Raw genomic sequence first — 18,009 nt, forward strand, 5'->3', positions numbered from 1 at the left:
ATTTTGAAACTTATTTAAGATAGAGTATTAAGTACTAATAACTCGTTACTTTCAAGATACTTTGACGTCACAGTTGGAATTCACTATCAAACAAATGCAAAGAGCGTGAAGTTGAAAATGGCATTGCCAAAAAGCTTTATTATTTCGCAGGAACAACTGCTTTTCAAAATACTATCCGATAGCCTATACCTTTTTTTTTAAAATACACATTACATCAAATACTGAACAGGCGCTCTAGAGATGCAAACGCATGTTCTACAGAAACGACATAATTTACTGTCGTGTTTCTTCTTATCGTTGCTTTCACCCCATATTATTATTTCGCGTGTCCTCTTTCGGTATACGGCTTTCGTTACTATCATGCCTTATAGGGGTGTCCCACTGGTCTACCCGCACACCCTTTCAGGACACCACATCGCCTCATGCTTGCTCCCGAATCCGAGGCGATGCTCGTTATCCCTTCCTAAGAGGGACGTGGATGTTCCGAATATATCGGACGCTAAAGCATATGTACAGCACAAAGCGCATTGTCGAGGCAAGAGAGAATCTTTCGCACGATCTTCGTGGTACACGCAAAGAAGTGTATTCAAGGTAACTTGGAAAATAAGTAGAGCTGATATTGAAAAAAAAAGTTAAGTTAAATTACTAAATACTGACATTTAAAAGTCTCGCAAGATACCAGGGGAACCCCCCCGGCTTCGGCAAGTAATCATTGCCGTTGCAACGCAATCACAAATCGATTCCTTTTTGTTTTCTTTACGTTCTCGAAACGTAGGGTTTCTGAGCCAAGACAATGTAGTTGCGTGCGCAGTTGACGCACAGAATTTGATGCAGATCCGGTACCTTGAGAACAACCACCCCAAGTATTCTGCCCCACTCCCCCCCCCTTTTTTTTTCTAGAAAAAATCCTTGCGGCGCCCATGAACAGCAGTAAAACGAAGCCACATAAACGTAGAAGCAACATAGGACAAGTGCTGAGCAGCTGTCCCGTGTTGTGCTTACAACTCCATGTCTTATTTCTGTTGCTTTTTTTTTTTTCGTCGTAACGGTCGTAAGCGTATGACCGTAACCACTCTGCTTACTATAGTACATTTAGTTGTACATGCCTGCCCTACTATACATAATATATATTTAAAAAATAAGTTAACAGGACACATGCACTCTAGCGTTGGCCACACAGATGTTTTTTTTTTTTGCCACGTCTTGATCTCTCCCACTGAGGTCCCAGCCCCCCCACGAAAAAATTTAGCCCCCCCTAATCGGACCATGTTGGAACACTTGGAAATGATGCTGGCTACTTATTGCTGTACGCGGAGTTAACTGACGGTTCCTGATATCTCACGTCCCCTATACTAGTTGCTGTATAGTTATTAACCTCTTTTATATTTACTGTCGTAATTGAAGTTGGCGGATGGGTTAATTACCATGGTGCCTGTAGTGACTTCGACCGGAAATTTGGATACTTGCGGGTAGGATGCTTGTTTGAAATTTCGGGTGCACCGCCGGGAGCACCCGGAATTTCTGTAATTCGGACTAAGCTGCGTTGATCGCAGCTTAGTCCGAATTACAGAAATTCCGGGCTTAAGTTACGAAGGTTGAGCATCTTATTATGCGTCGAACATTATCACGGATGAGGTGCGTTCGACTTTAGAGAAGTTATCTGGCGCATCCTGCTTGTAGAATAACATGTCCGATGACTGTCTCAGAGAAATTATATCGCAGTCATTGCTAGTGCCTTTTTCTGAAAAATACGTGCCTTTTGGAGTCTTCCTTACTGGCTTTGTAGGGGCCTAAACTTTTTTTTTTTCTTAAAAATCTGCACCCTGATTACCATTGACCCGAACTTTTGTTCTTTGTGTGTGTCTCAAATGAGTCTAGTATCAAGTACACCCTTGCGTCACTGTTGTGCATTTTGTGTGTTGTATGTATTGTTATAATGCACGTGCGGCACGTGTATCATGGACCCCCCCATTGTCCTCATTGTTCTACGCCCCTTCGGTCCCTTTGTCGGCCGTCGTCTTGGCGCGTCCGTGGAACGTGACGCCGGGGCATTCCTCGCGCATTCTTCGCGATGTCGCGTGAGCCGCATTAGCGCTGCACAACTTTATGGCCTCATCGAATGGGGGCGCTTTCTGCGAGTTATCGAAGCACGAAAACGAGTGGCGTAATAAGCTAAAAAAAAAAAAAATAGAAAAGAGAGGCGTGGGGGCGCTTAATTGATGGACGAGTACCTTCCAACCTTGGTGACTCGGTGATTTTTTTGTTTTTGTTTTGTTTACCAATAATCCTCGGTATCTCTTTAAAGGCTTTCTGTAGTTCTCATTAAATGGAAAATTTTGGTTGTTCGAGTTAGTGCGGTGTCCGGGTAATTTTGTGAGAGATTAATGGCGCGAGACGTACTTGTTTCTGTATTAAATTTCGCATATTAAACAGCATATTACACACGATACAGTACGATCATTTGAGTCAGTTGGTGACGCTAGAAGGGAGGGGAGGGATCAGGACCTCACCTTATGTTAGTTACATGACTGAAGGCTCTGTAACCGTACATTTGGGAACAATTACACTGGCTGCGAGTAATTGCTGACATTCGCGGATTCGCGGCTTTGAGTCATTGCCCATATGCAACGATGATGGCATCTTCGTGGGAGGCTGCCTCTTGCAGAACCCCTTTTTCATCCGCGTCTGTTTGTCTCCTTCTCGAGCTGGCCCAATTTCTCCTCACCTTCTAAGCTTTCTTTATTTCTTCTATCTCACTCCCCCGTCGACTGTTTGCTTCGAGCAGATGATTTCTCTCTCTCTCTCTCTGGAATTCTTTGCTGCGTTTACTCTTAGTGTGAGGTCTGCCATGAGGCAAAGTGCGGCTAATAAAATGTAATGCTCTTTCTGAGCAATTTATCTGATGGGCTCATATCGAGGCACAGGTACAAACGAGTCGTGCATACTTAGAGATTTTGAGAGATATATATATATATATAAACGAAGAAAAATAGCATGCGCTCTTTGGCTGTACGTTGAACATATGTTTATAAGTCCCAATAAGGCCGAAACGGCGACGTTTGGGACTTATAAAGATGTATACATATATACAGGGTGTGTGCAGAAAAACATGACCCGCATTTTTACATGTAACTCGTTGTCTACTTAGCCGAGGAACTTCCGGTGGCGCACGACTGCGTATTTATGCGTGCGAAAGCTACAAAAAAATCCTGGAAGCCATACTCAGTGTAAAAAAATAAACAGCGCGCGAAAACATGGGCTTCCATGCATTAGAATAGGGCGGTCATGACAGTGTATGGTAGTGCATTTCGGTCTCATGAGAGTTAAGTGCAGGCACCGCTAGGGGTACTGCCGATGAGCATCCATGTGGGACATCGTTTCGATTTATGCACCGATAGCTCCCCTAGCGGTACTTGAACACAACTCTCCTAGATACATACACCGTGTTGCCCTTTCACATACATCCTGTTGTCCATCATGTTGCCCTATTCTGACGCACGGAAGCCGACGTTTTCGTTGTTCCGTTTATTTTTTAAGCTGGGTATGGCTTCCACAATTTTTCTACAGATTTCGCACGCATAAATGCGCCATCGTACGCCACCGGAAGTTCGTTAGTCAGGTAGGCAACAAGCTATGTGCCTAAATGCGGGTCACGTTTTTCTGCACACACCCTGTATATATATAAAGATAAGGTGGTGGTGGAGGGGGGATGTGTAGAGGCATTTAGTTCTATACTGGTTATGTACTGGTCTGGGTATGACTTTTACTGTGTATTCGCACGTGCGACATCCTCACGGAAGGTGTTATGTTGGGCAATCACACGGTGCCGGAATATCGGAAGTGGCGCACTTAGCAGACGACACTTAGCAGATGACACCGCCAGCGTCTTTTCCTGTCGTCTGCTACGGAATATCTTGTGGCTGTCGCGGGATATTCTCCACGATTAGCAATGTGCGTGAAGACACTACGTTGAGCGCTCGCGCGCTAGTGACAGCAGAAAGCTATGACGTTTCTCGCATCTTCCGCTGTAGCATTCTGGGGAATGTCGCCCATTTGGTTTTAACCGTTGATAAATACGGAAATGCTGACATATTTATGTTTTACCATTTTGGGAATGTGAAGTGTTCTAGTGTTATTTCACCCTCGACCAATTTGCCTGCCGATATGCTATTCGGGATATGGCGTCTGTCTCTCGTGAATCGTGCCAGAACGTCCCACGCGGGGCCGGCGTCGGGTATCGAGCTTCCCAGATGTGATCCCCTGTCAGGAAGCTCCTCCTTTATATGCACAGGCGTGAGATATATGTTCCATACTTTCCTAACAATATTCCGAGCGCTGTTGCGCGTGCTGTATGTTACTAAAGTTGCCCCGCTTTCTGCCGGTTTATGACTTCTAAGTTCACGATTGATTGTCTCATTTTGTGATTAGGGTTGCCACCCGGCGGGTTATTTGTTGCTCGTGCTGCCTGCCCGTTGAAAGGCAATACCGGCAGCGTTTTGCCGGGTGGTACACCTCCCGTCAACCTTAATAAGGCGGAAAAAAAGAAGAAGAAAAGAAAGAATAGATATGGTCTCGTGTCTGAGCGCGATTACAGCAACACTTGTGGCCATGAGGAAATCTTAATTGAACAAAATTATTCTGTTAGTGTAACGCAGACTTCCCTAGTGTTCCCCAGGGTGACTGTTAGCGCGCACGGAAATGAGACAGATTTTTCCCCAGTGTTATTATTAAGGTTGACGGGAGCTGTACCAGCTCGTGTGGCTTAGTGATTAGCGTGCTGGCCATGTCACGTCGAGACCGGGAAGTTCCCGGGTTCGCTGTCTGATGTTTTTCCTGGGTTTTCCTCGGGCGCCTGTCAGATATATGTTCTTCATATATCGTGAGCCCATTGAAGGAATTGGGAACGGGCCAATCCCGCTGTGGTAGTGATGATACTTTCCATTGTTGCCAAGTCTTGTTTCCTATCTGTATTTAGCGCTGGGTCCAAACAGAACAAATACTTCGATTTTTTTGTCCATGCTGCTCTTCCAATAAATGCTGCTGTCCAATAAATGCTTTCTCTCTTCGGCTCTTTTCTCTTAAAAAAAAAAGGAAAAGAAATAAAATAAAAAAAGAGAAACCTAGGTGCAAGGGAAAATGAACACAGGACAGAAAGCAACAAAACTACGGAATCAAAAACTCTGAAATCACTGCTAGAACAATTTATCGATTTTAAGATTTTTTGACACATCGTCGAGCTCAAACAATTTTTAGTTCTTTTTAATTTTCTCAATGTCCTTTCCGCACTTTATACAGTTAGACTACCAGGGGTCGATGCGTTGTACGCTACAGTACGGTTGATACAGGTACTCGGGCTAATCAACGATCGCTCTGTTTGCAGACGTACTCTGGTCTCTTCTGCGTGGTTGTGAACCCTTACAAGAAACTGCCCATCTACACGGAGAAGGTGATTGACCTCTTCAAAGGCAAGAAGCGGCATGAGGTCCCACCCCACATATTTGCCGTCACAGATGGCTCCTACAGAAGCATGCTGCAAGGTGAACATTCACTCACTATTATCATAGGGGCTGGGAAACTCGGGAAATCTTCCAAGAGATACCTTGCCTCGATTGAGTCCGTAGACGTTATGCGGTGCGAGGGCTCTAGCAGCCAATTGCGCATCACCAGTTACGAGAGTCTGTTAGCGTTGTCTCTAGGCTGTAAGAGCTGCATTTTCAAAATGTATCAAGTACGTGAAATGTGGTCTAAATAATAATAATTAACTGGGTGTAGATTTACACGTAGGCTGAGTCGACCTGCATCTGTGTAGCAACATGCTGCGCGGAGTCTAAGGATTATTTCGGCCACGAGAGCAGCCGATCCTTCGAACAGATGCCGCTCTTCGTCCTCATGATTGCCGTGGTATTTTAAAGGGGTAGGGGTGACTATAGAGTGACGCTATAGGGATAGCAGGGATAGGGGTACACTTCACTGCTGTTCGCTCGCTTGAACTCCAGACAACAGAACGTTATTGAATCCCAACTCGTTGTCTCTTTCAGTTTACGTGAAAGTATAAAGTAAGGGCATCCAAGAGTCTCCAGGCTTTATGCGGAGCGGCACTAGCGTGTTTTGTTTTATATTTCTTGACATCCGGTTTTTGTTCCGCACCTTATCTGTAGCGTCTTGGAAACAGCTGGACTTTGTAGGATGCAGTGTAGGGTTCGGCAGCGGAAGCGCTGCTTCCAGGATGTGAGGCCTACTACCGTTTCTATATAGCGGTTACGTGTGTACGTTCATGCTCGTTGAGAGTACCGTAGGTGAACGGGACCTTTCGCGTGTCAACGGGTATGGTAGCTTTAAACACGAGAAAGAACACGTGATCATTTAGCTGGCGGCGCTAGAGGGCGCAGCGTGGCACTGCGTGTACCCCTGCAGACTGAAGGAAGTCACGTGTATTGTATTTATTTGAGAAGCTCCACAATGCCAAGGGAAGGCCCTCTGAAACTTAGCTAACTAGCGATACCGAATGTCTACACTTCTAACACGCATTTTGGTGCGAAGCGATCACTTGTGTCGTCTGCTACTAGGGTCATCTGCAAGGGAAGACCCTGCAAGCGCTTTCGGCCCCTCTTTAGTGGTATTCCAAATTATGTTGTGGCATAAACGTTAGAAAATGCCAATAATCTCCATACTGAGTTCTGAGGGAGGCTATTTCGTGCTCTTTTAGATCCACGAGGCAAAACTCAACGGCAGTTCTTACATCCTGTTTTTTTTTATCGGTAGCTGACGACCCTTCTGTCACGCTACGGCTACGGTTCAACCGAGAATTAAATTTCCACGATTATGCACGTCTTCTACGTGGCGTTGATGCAGCTGCGATGAAAAGAAAAAGACAACCAAAAAGAATGGAAATTGCAACAGAAGGACGACAACAGATGCTGATTGAGCCCGGGCTGGCCGACGCAGGTGTTTCTGCTTTCGAGTGCCTGTGTGATCGGCCTCTGTAATAGTTGCTGTTTGAGACGCAGAACGTCGACAAGACACGTTCGCAGAAATGGTGGCGTAGGACGGAGGTTTAGAATTGATTTCAACCCTTTTGGTCGTCCGTTGTCCAGAAACTATCTGTGCTCATGCCTTACTTATTATTCCGCGCTCAGTTTTCAGCTGACGTCAGTGTGCATTTTGGTGTCAGTCATTAGCAATCTCAGAGTCTAGTTACCACAAAGAAAATAAAAGTCAGTCATTACGGAACAGCAATATCTATTTTGTCGAGCTTCGAATTCTCCGTACAACGCAAGAGGGACACTGTGGGTGTCGCAAAAAAAGAAATTGAATAAAACATCAGGAAAAGAGTGGCTTTTAAAACTCGTTTCGCGTCTCCTCTTGACTTCCTTCACGCATTCACTCCTGCTTTCTCCTGAGTGCATAGCGGCTCGGCCTTGACCTTACTTGGTGGTCATTGTTCGAAGATGAAGCGATGCAAAGAGACATGCGGCGGCAAAGATGGCGAGCCGTGCTGTCCTTAGAAGCCACTTTCCGTGTATTCACACGAGGAACATGCTCACGGAATGTTCTAGTGGAAGAAAACGCAAAAAGTGTCAGCCGCGTCTTCAGAGGCGCAGGAATATCGGAAGTGGCGAGCTGCACATATCGCAGACGACACCGTCGGCTCTGTCGTCTGCTACGGAATATCTTGTGGATAAGCTGCCCGATATTCCCCGCGATTAGAAAAACATGAAAAGACGTGACATTGAGCGCTTTCTCTCACATGGAAGCAGAAAGGTGTGAAGTTTTGCTCATCTTCCGCTGCCGAATTCTTGAGAGTGTGTCTTGTGCTGGGTAGGGTGTCTCAATACTAGCTCTGGAATTGAGTCACCCTTGTGCTGGGTGCAAGGTGTACAAGCATAATGGGTAGGGCAGGGTAATGTGGACAGGGAGCGCTCAAGGCGGAGGCACAAGATTCAGGTTCAGATTCGCCCAGTGCCTTTTAGATCAGGGAAGGTATGTCAAGAGAGGGACAACACAGGCGAAATGTAGTTAGTTAGTTAGTTCCAGTACCTAAACCCTTCTAAGACAGGGTGGGGGCTTATATCAAGCGCCTCAGGAGTAACTTGGCTGTCACCATAAAGATCCTTGCTGCGCTATTCAGTAGTCAGTCACTACAGTACACCATAACAGGGTCCAGATTTGAGATGGCGCCACCGGTGCATAAGATGAATTGGAAGCAGCACGATAACTGCAATTTCTGACTCTCCACGGGGAGATTAACTGCGAAAGAATGAAAACTTAGAGGCGGAGGTGCCTGCATTTCTGTAAAGTCTGCGGATTTGGACTTTGGAACGGGAAGATGCGGGCATGCAACCGTAGTAGACGACCAGAGCCGTCTCGATGGGGGAAAAGAAGGGCAGCTGCCCCGGGCGCTTTCGCAAGAAGGGGCGCCGGACGGCAGGTTCCGGGAGCTAGGTTAGACAATAAAACGGGAAGGAAGAGGTATTTGCATGTGAACTTTTTGCTTCTCGTAATCGTACCCCGGGCGGAGGCTCGCCTCGGGACGGCGCTGCAGAAGACAGCTATTGTGCCGCGTCCAGCTCCTATCAAAGCGCGCTTTGAACAACGTTTACAAACGTACCCTGACGTTATCCTAACGTAGGCTCGAGTACAATCAACAAGCAGGCCGGTGATCAGCATTGTCGCTGGCCGTTACAAATGCGGTGCTAGGGGACGATAGTTTGTGCCCGAGTATCGAGGGCGCGTTCGCCCGTCGTCTACCTAAAGGTGGGATCGTCATGCTCCAGCACTCTAGGGACACCTACTTCATTAAGAGGGCCCTTGAATGCGTTCACTCCCAGGCGCAAATCAGCGAGTCTAATCACGGCGTGCGCACGTGCTTTTTGTTAGCACGCCCATCGTGGTCGTATCCACGTGGAACCGGTGTGATTGCCCCCTCCTTGAGGGTGGACACACTACTGCAAGGATGGTTAAAAGGGAACTTGTTTTTCGTCTTCTTCGTTCGTCATTTTTGACATGATAGATACTGCTCTTGTTTTCATACTGACATGTCCTTCTGTGACCGCACAGAGGCGGAAACTTTAGCCAGATAGCATGATCATCTTTCACAAATGTAATGACACTGACTCCTGTACCTACATATATGTATTTCTTTGTTGAATAATAATCGCCTGTAAAGGCTGAACATTCATGAGCTAGTGTCAGTTGGCAGTAGAGCACTGCACGGGCCTCGGCTCGGGTTCGACCGTTACGGGTCTGTGCCAGTACATTGCGGGACCTAGGTGTGAGCTCGTGCCTGTGCTACCCCACTGTTTGTTAGCTGCAGTCAACTTTTATGGTCCACTACACTGGGTAGGGCCGGGTAGGCCATAAATATCACGGGTGCAGGTCGGGCACGGGCCGGCCTCTGGCCAGGTTATGGTATGGAGAACTGTCTGGCCCAGGGGAGTAAATCAAAGGAAGTCTGGGCCTACGAATGCGGCTCATCCAGTGCTGCAGTTGGCAGTACCTGAACATGTGACTCACTCTTTCCCAAGCGTGTGTTAACGATACTCGCATAATTAGCACACCCTTTTTACCTGTAGTGCCATAGAGGTGGTGCGCTAATTATGCAATTAAATGCAGTGTGTTAGAGACACATGTAGGAGGGAGTCTAGAGAAGCATTTTGTAGACTTCTGAAGTGAGACTTACCAACATTCTTCGCCATTCTGTCATTATCCGCTCTCACAGTGTGCGCTAAATCACCTCTTTCGCTTGCAGATCGTGAAGACCAATCAATCCTTTGCACGTGAGTCTCTTTTCTTCCTTCGCAGCATGCGCTGCCACTTTTGGTGGAGTCTGTGGTTTGTACTAAGAATGGGTTGACAGTAATTATGATTGTATTGAAATTATATTTGGTTGCTACAGGGCTGTAGAATGGCCAAACATGCATGCCACACGCAATACTTTATGCAGAAGGCGATATATTTAAGATTGTGCAATACATTATTATAACAAAGTACAAGGTTTGTTGAAGATTGACCGGGGCTCTCATTTCTTTAAATACTATGCAAAATTTGGGAAGCACCAAACTATGTCAGTTTTTTTAGGTGTCTACTGTGTGCTTCTAGACACCACTGCCATCACTATGGCAACTCTTCAATGTCGTTGGTGTAGAAAGAAGTGGGCTGCTGTAGTAGCCACTGCAGGACATCTTTCTGGGGGGCTTCAGTCTGTGTGGGACATCTTTCCTCCGAGGTGCTCTTTAAGGGGCCCAATCAAAAGGTAATCGCTTGGGGCAAAATCTAGGCTGTAAGGAGCATGGGGCAAAACCTCCCAGCACATTTTGGCCAGGGTTACTACCGTCAAATTTGCCGTGTGAGGCCGGTCATTGTCATGAAGAGGAATGACCCTTCCAGGTGACATCCCAGGCCTTTTCTTGCGAATTGCATTTCTCTTGGCACACTTTACCAATGTCGAGTAGTACTGGGCATTAATCGGGACGCCCTGCTCCAAGAAGTCCACGTATATAACACCCCGCATGTCCCAGAGGACAGTTCTCATGGACTTCCCAGCTGACGCCTGCATCTTGCTTTTCTTTGGCAGCAGGGAAGCCTTATGTCGCCATTCCATGCTGCTGCTTTTCGTCCCTAGGGTGAAATGGTGCATCCAGGTTTCATCATACGCGTCATGATTGATTCCAAAAATTCGTCCCCCTCGGATTGAAACTGGTTCAACAGCTGCTCAGGGACTGCCATGCGCGCTCGCTTCTGGTCACAAAAATGAGGTGTCTGGGAACCCTTCTTGCACAGTCTTTGTGGAAGTGCTCGTGAAAGATTGCCTCCACACTGCGGCCAGTAATATGAAGCTGGGCTACAATGTCTCAAACTGTTACTCGCCGGTTCTCGAGGATGACTTGCTGAACGCCTGTGATATTCACTGGAGTGACTGCAAGTCTGATGAACGTGTCCATGTGATTCATTCGTCACCATGTCCCCTCCGACGGCAATCTACTCTGCACCATTCGTACACCCTTCTCCTCGACATTGTGTGTCCCCCATACTGTGCCTCTAATCTTTGCAAAATCCCAGCTGGTTCGACGTTACCCTTCGCAAGGAACTTGAATAGTATGCATCACTGTTCCACAGTTGTAGACACGCTGCTCGCTGCCATGACAGCTGTCGCTGCGACCCGAGAAGGACTGCACTTTGCCTTCCAAAAATTTCATACGTTTATATTTACTCACTGATTTTTCTCGAGTAATTTGGTTAACCTTGAACGACCCTTGTATTTCTACTAGATGTGTATGACACACTCCATCGTATTCTGCAGTTATGGCAGACAGATGGATGTAACAAAGAAATTGTTTTTAACCCTACTTGAGAAACATCGTATCAGCGGTAGAGTGGTTCACCATTAAAATAATTGTTGTTGCATTCTGGCCCCCTTGATGAGATGACTGCATGGAAATGTATTTTGAAGGCATGTCTCGCATTTTATTTTGTGTGCTTTTGCGATCTGGAATGTAGTCTGCAATTCAATGCAGTAAGAAATTTTCAGGCAAGCACTTATTTTGATGCTTTTGTCTGTTCACAGTGGTGAGTCTGGTGCTGGGAAAACAGAAAATACGAAAAAGGTGATACAGTACCTGGCATATGTCGCCTCCTCGAAACCACGAGCGGGAACTTCGGGAGTGCACTCGGTGAGTATCATACTTGAATTGTATTTTTTTTTTGGAAAGAAGTCTCTGTAATGCCATTGAAGTTTCTCTGGCATAAGCACGTGACATGTACGTGAAAAAGTGGTCAGCTGTGGTGAGAACCTTGCAGTTTATTCATAAAAACACCCCAGAGGGCCCAGCATGAAGAGGAAAAATTAATTATACGTAGAGCCTGAAGTTTTAGGGTTTTACCCGATTCTTCCCCGAATTTGCACCCTGAATTGAAGGTTACCCTTTTAGGGTGAAACCCCATTTTTACCCGGCAAACTACCCTCACTGGGACGTCTGTAGGAAGGCACTAACTTAATTGTTTCGTAGCAGATGCAGTTACATCACCATTTGTACCTAACCACTGAGCCCGAGCCACTGAGCTGAGTAACTGAACCCGATTTCTCCCTGAATTTAGCATACTGGAAGTTTTTCCACCTGAATTCGCACAAATTTAGTGCACATGTTTATTTACCAGATTTTTACCCCCGAATTTCAAAAAAAATATTTCCCGAAAACTTCAGGCTCAATTATACGTTATACACGAGCAAAAGCAAAACAATGCTGTTCTGTCTGTAACTGATTGTCAGGCAGAGAAACCCCATGACAGACATTGACTGTCCTCTCTGTCACAAGAAAAGTTATCTGTCCTGTGCAACATATCAAAATGGAGCCAGCAAGGTATTTATTCGAACGAGACTGCCCCTTCCCCCGTTATTCTGGGCAAGACAGCTGTCAGATGTCCGTCAGACATCAGATTTAAACGTAAAGTTCCTACATGCAGCCACTACACGTTGATTGGGTGTTAGCTAGTCATCATTCAGATGTCAAGCAGGTCGCCAGTTGTGTATACAGGGGGTTTCACGAAAAATGAGCTGAAGTTAAAAAAAAAAGTTCGTCGTGCACGAAAAAGACGGACTGCATAGTGTTACCTGTGGTGTGAGGATACTCAAACTATGCTTTGTAATTAATTAATTGAAATTAATTAGTCAGTTTTTAATTATAAGGTTTAGAGCCAAAACGCAAGTGAGAAAGTTGTAGCGGGCGATACGACGACACGAAAATCCGTTTATTACAGCTTTGTACCTCTAACGGATCCAGAAGAGAAGGCGCGTTTAGCGCCGCATCACAGCGCTCTCAAGCGTGCCTGTTATTGAACGAAGACTAGTCACAGTTCTCATTGACATTCAGGCACTGATCCTTATAATTAAAAAACTGACTAATTTCACTCAAACCACTGGTAACACTATGCGGTCTGTCTTTTTGGTGTGATGTGAACCATTTTTTTTTTTTTTACTTTCGTGAAACTCCTATGGCTCTCCACAATAAGGCGATGTGACACTGCTATCAGTGAAAGGGGTGTGTTCACTTGTGAGGGGTGTAGCATAGCGGGGTAGTTCTAACTTTCACTGAATTTGAACTTGAACTGAATGTGGGAAGTGAAGTGATGGTGACTCCTGTTTGGGTTGCTTTCTTGACGCTGCCCCAGGATGTAACGATCCAGTCCCACGTGAGTTCTTTTTGTCATGTGTTAAAAGATAACGTGTGTGTGTGGCTATACCATAAAAGAATGAGCAACAAAGTACCATTAGCTCTCATCTGCATGGCCTTACTTGTTTTGCTGTGGCTATTGCGCGTATCTATAGTACTTGACTGATAAGTACAGAAGTAATGAGAAAATTCTGTGCGGCACCTGTTGGGATAACAACCTGAGGGTGGATGTGTGCCCTTGCATGGGAAAGAGGCCTTTGTGTAGTAGGAGGTTGCCTTCTCTTTTGAATGCAGTTGCCTGCACTTGTCCCCTTTAGTGGCATGGGGGTCACAACCTTCTTGCACTTGCACTTTGGCCTGGTGTGGGTCCCTTTGAATTGTCTCGTTTTTTTTTTATCTTTCTTTTTCTTGGTGCACTTGCATGTAGGGTTGTGATGTTTGTTTCTGGATGATACCCATTTGGTGTGGTGTTCTTCTAAGTTATAGAGTGATAGATAGAGGAATGCTAGAGGTAGACTAAGGAATGGTAGTGGTGTGGTTGGTTGTTGTGATAGGTAGAAGGAAGGAGTAGCTGAAAAGGAACCTTTCTCGAAAGCTTTGCAGGCTACCTGAAAGAGTTGACTCAGTAGGGTGAGTTCAAGGCCATCATAGAGCCACTGAGCCAGTGAGTGAGTGGGGGGGGGGGGGGGGGGTATAATAGATAAAGCATCATATTTACTCGCATGGTAATAATTGGCACAAGCAACACAGTTCTGAATGGTGCTTTTATCGCACCATGCGAGCCCTTGAACCATTTGCCACTTCATTGGGCTGCGAGGAGCAAGATAATTAATTTGTGCCATAAATAACTACACAATCACAAATTTTGAGGAAGCCATTTGCATCCAAGGTAGTGTTGAGATTGAGATGGTTCCTTACAGCTATTTTTCCTGCATGTGGCTGTTCCCAATTTAACAGCATCTGCTTGTGTTCTCTCTCTTTCAATTCTCTCTCGACAGGCCCACACGCCTCCTCCAATCAACATGGTGAGTTTTACCATTCCACTTGCTCACTGCACCACTACAGTCACAGTCATTAATCTGAGTTAATTAATGCTTTTTGATCCTTCGGTTGCTGTGTAGTTAAGCTGCTGGTTTGAGTTGATAATACAACCCGATATTCACACACAAAAAAAAATTTACTTAGGACAAATGCAGTTGTTTGACGTTTTGGCTTTGCTCCCTTTCAATGCTTCAAGGAAACTTTTGCGGTAGGTCATTGTGTTGCTGCGTTTCTGGTATGAGTTTCTGCTGTGAGGCATGCACTTTTTGTGTGTTGAACCACAGATCGTAATAGAAAAAAGGCAAAAGTAGCGAGTGTATGCAACAGATTCCACGTGTGTTCTGCCATGTGAAAATTTCGTGCCACCCAGTCATATGCCACAAAGCTAGGTAGAATTTGTGTACCAGATGTACTGCTCTATACAATTCGACGAAGAAGCCCTGTGAAAATTGGTCAGAGGCTGCTTACAGAAGCGTGGTATGAAGTGTTATGGAACATGTTCCCCATGTGTGAACGTCGCTTGTGATGAAACATCAGTTCTCCCTCCCCCCTATTTCATTAGTGATTTGCATGCAGCTGTAAATTGTGCTCATTTGGGCTCTAGATTCAGAATACTAAATGAGGCATGCTTTTCCTTTTTATTCATATTTTAAAGCACCAAAGCATTGTGGTCAGCAGTGACTTTCCTATAAGTATGTTCTGGATGTATGTCTCAGGCTACAGAAAAAAAGTTGTTGAAGGTAGCCTTTGCTCTGCACCAAATATGTACCCTTTAGGGCTCTTAAATACGCAGCTTGCAGCATTTTTTTTTCATGCTAGCAATATCATCACCATCATCATCAGTTGTGCTCCCTTTTGTCCACATTGCATGAATGCTTCCTCTGAGGGTAAAGGCTGTGCTATCCACTATTTATTTACTAAAACAAGGCATATACTGTGTGTGCCACATGCATTGCAGTTTTCATCTATGAGTGCATTGTGCCTGACAGATATTTAGTTGATCTCTGTCCTCCCCTATCACATTTCCACAGTGATACTGATATCCTCTTAAGTGGTGTCAAATTTGTCTTTCAGGGCGAACTAGAACAACAGCTTCTGCAAGCCAATCCAATCCTAGAAGCATTCGGAAATGCCAAGACTGTCAAGAACGACAACTCGTCACGTTTTGTGAGTGACTTCACAAAAATGCGTGCAAAATATTTAGGACTAGAAAAGATACGTGGAAAACATGTGGAAATGTGCCGTGAATTCCCCTAATCCTAATCTTAAAGGAGCACCGAGGTGATACTCAAATTTTTGTTTCTGCTGTATTGTGTTCTTCAACGAATAAGATACGAGCTCCTGCGAAAGAACGACGAGTGCACGTGACCTACAGAGCGTGTGCGAGGCCTGTGCTCCACACACCTTTAAACCATCCTCTCCTCGTGAAAAGAGCGCACCTCAGAACGAGAGGACATCGTGACGTAACGTGGTCCCCGGCACGTGACTCGTGACGTACATGTATAAGTGGCGCGTGAGCTGAGAAGAAAAAACAAAGAAAAACTGGCACGTGCCTAATTCCGCGTCCACGTCGCATTAGTTTGCCATCCACAGCTGCTTTCTCAGGCTGTTTTTGTAAATCTGATTGTGCAGCTATAAAACACAGCAGAGTGGAAATATTTTGCATGGTGGCTCCTGGTGAGCAGCTTGACAAGTGAGGCAGGGTTTTGAGTCATGTTAAATGTCACCTCATTGCAACCTCAGTGCATCTATCTATAGCTCTACAGTGGCGAAATAGTGGGGTCTTTTCTTAGCTAATTTTTTTTTGCTCCTCAGAGAATTCTTCTGAACTGCCGTGACTGTATGCTTCATGCTAACATTGTGTGTGGTTTCACAAGATGTGTGCTTGAAGTGCATGTAATTTCTAATGCATCAAAGAAAGTTGCCGAGAAGAATGTTTGCGAAGTGTAAGATCATGTGCTCAAATGAGTAGCAGCAGGACAAACTCTTTATATACCTGTTAGGAAACCGATTAATGTGCTCCTTGGTGGTTTATAGCTGTGTTTTCTTGCTTTTAGGTGACTAAGCTCAAAGACAGCACACGCAGTTCCACATATGTCTAGCCCAAACAAAATGCTTCTATTGGTGACTTTAAAAGATATATCAAACATGTGCAATTTTTATTTCAGGGAAAGTTCATTAGGATCAACTTTGATGCTTCAGGATACATAGCCGGTGCCAACATTGAGACTTGTATCCTTTCATATTCCTCTACATGTGTCTGTAGTACTTACGCCTCTGTACACAGTGTAGGTATATGTGTAATAGGAGCCTAACAGTAAAACGAAAACGGTATTTTCCCACTTTATGTTTGTATTAGTGTGTGCATCGGTAGACACATTGATACTTGAAAATGATAAAACCCTCAATGCAGGGAAAGACAAGGACGGAACACAAGAAGAGACGAGGACACTGTATTGAACTGCCAACCAAGGAATTTGCGAAACGAGGCCTTAAATACATACGAACCCTCCTCTCCCCCTTTATTCCCTTTCGTGCAGGACTTCCTGTTTACACCACTATCTCTTGCACACCCAACCTTCATCAATAAGTGGCTGACATGAATGCTAATATTTTCGGGGAAAGATAAATAGAGGGGTTACTGATGGTTACTACATGCTTTTTTGATCTCGTACCTCTCTTGAAAGTGAAGGCTAGTGCCGTGTCCTTCGTTCAGTTCAGTTCAGTGCCATGTCCTCATCTCTTTTTGTGTTCCGCCCTCGTCTTTCCCTGCACTGAGGGTTTTATCCTTTTTGAACTATGAATCACCAACCAGCACAAATTTTAACCCATTTTTACACATTGATGGTTTAATTATTTGTTTATTGATAAAATATTGGTGTTTATAGGTGTATGGTAGGCAAAACGTGAATATTTTTCTAGCAGGTACTGATAAATATTTATATTCCTAAAATATTTTAGCCAGTGTTCATTGATATTTAGGGATCGAATATCCATGTTTATAATTATTTTATTATTGCATCTCTAGTGCTTACTACTTAATTGTTATTTTTGTCTTTTTTTTGTCATGTGATTATTTTTGGCATTATATGTCTGTTGTTCCAGTGCAACTGAGCCCTAGAACGTACACATTGAACCTTGACACGTATGAACGACCAGATTTGTTAGAGAAATCCCGTGCCATACGGCAAGCTAAGGACGAGCGGTCCTTCCACATCTTTTACCAGCTTCTTCACGGAGCGACAATTGAGCAGAAAAGTAGGTGTGCTGTTTCTTGTCATTGCAAAGGTAGCACTGCAGGGTATGTAAAAAAAAGAAAACAAAAAAGAAACGAAAAAAATCTGCTGCGGCCAGGGTTGTTAAGTAACTGAGTAAAAGTAACCGGGTACATCTCCAGTAGCCAACCAATTTTCCGTACTTAATGAGATCCAGAAGAAAGTCCAAATAATACAGTAGCCTGAAAAATGCGACGATCACTAACTTAAACTTTATTTCACTTCAACTGCACTAAAGATGTCTGTAATTGTGCCCTGGTGAATGTGCCTGGAGCACTTGCCGCACAATTTACCGAACGGATGTGGCCAATAGGGCGCAATTTACGTGCGAGAATTCGGGGAGAAGTCTGGTGCTACGATCTCTGTTTGATATGTCATCGGGGAATTTTCGGGTGAAATGAAAGCCATATGAAACGAGCCACTGCTGTGACACTGGGACGAGAAACAGGGATCTTTATATTTCCGCTCGGAACTGGGGAAGAGGATGACCGTGGTGTTCAAACACTTGCCCGAGCTCCACAAAAGCT

The 18,009-nt window shown here is 45.0% G+C and overlaps 1 protein-coding gene across 3 annotated transcripts in view; it reads left to right on the forward strand.

Annotated features, from left to right (window-relative positions):
* Nucleotides 1-18,009, forward strand: part of LOC135391687 (myosin heavy chain, non-muscle-like) — a 78,152-nt gene that overhangs the window by 21,223 nt on the left and 38,920 nt on the right. For 2 of the 3 annotated variants that reach the window (XM_064622027.1, XM_064622028.1), the window contains 8 exons: nucleotides 5,381-5,537; nucleotides 9,749-9,776; nucleotides 11,564-11,669; nucleotides 13,165-13,185; nucleotides 14,165-14,191; nucleotides 15,282-15,374; nucleotides 16,376-16,439; nucleotides 17,367-17,465. In XM_064622027.1, the coding sequence (XP_064478097.1) occupies nucleotides 5,381-5,537; nucleotides 9,749-9,776; nucleotides 11,564-11,669; nucleotides 13,165-13,185; nucleotides 14,165-14,191; nucleotides 15,282-15,374; nucleotides 16,376-16,439; nucleotides 17,367-17,465 (595 nt within the window). The remainder of the gene's footprint in view (nucleotides 1-5,380; nucleotides 5,538-9,748; nucleotides 9,777-11,563; nucleotides 11,670-13,164; nucleotides 13,186-14,164; nucleotides 14,192-15,281; nucleotides 15,375-16,375; nucleotides 16,440-17,366; nucleotides 17,466-18,009) is intronic. The other variant, XM_064622029.1, reaches the window with a different exon arrangement.

This window comes from Ornithodoros turicata, chromosome 4, assembly GCF_037126465.1.
Source record: "Ornithodoros turicata isolate Travis chromosome 4, ASM3712646v1, whole genome shotgun sequence".
Classification (NCBI taxonomy): Eukaryota; Metazoa; Arthropoda; class Arachnida; order Ixodida; family Argasidae; genus Ornithodoros; species Ornithodoros turicata.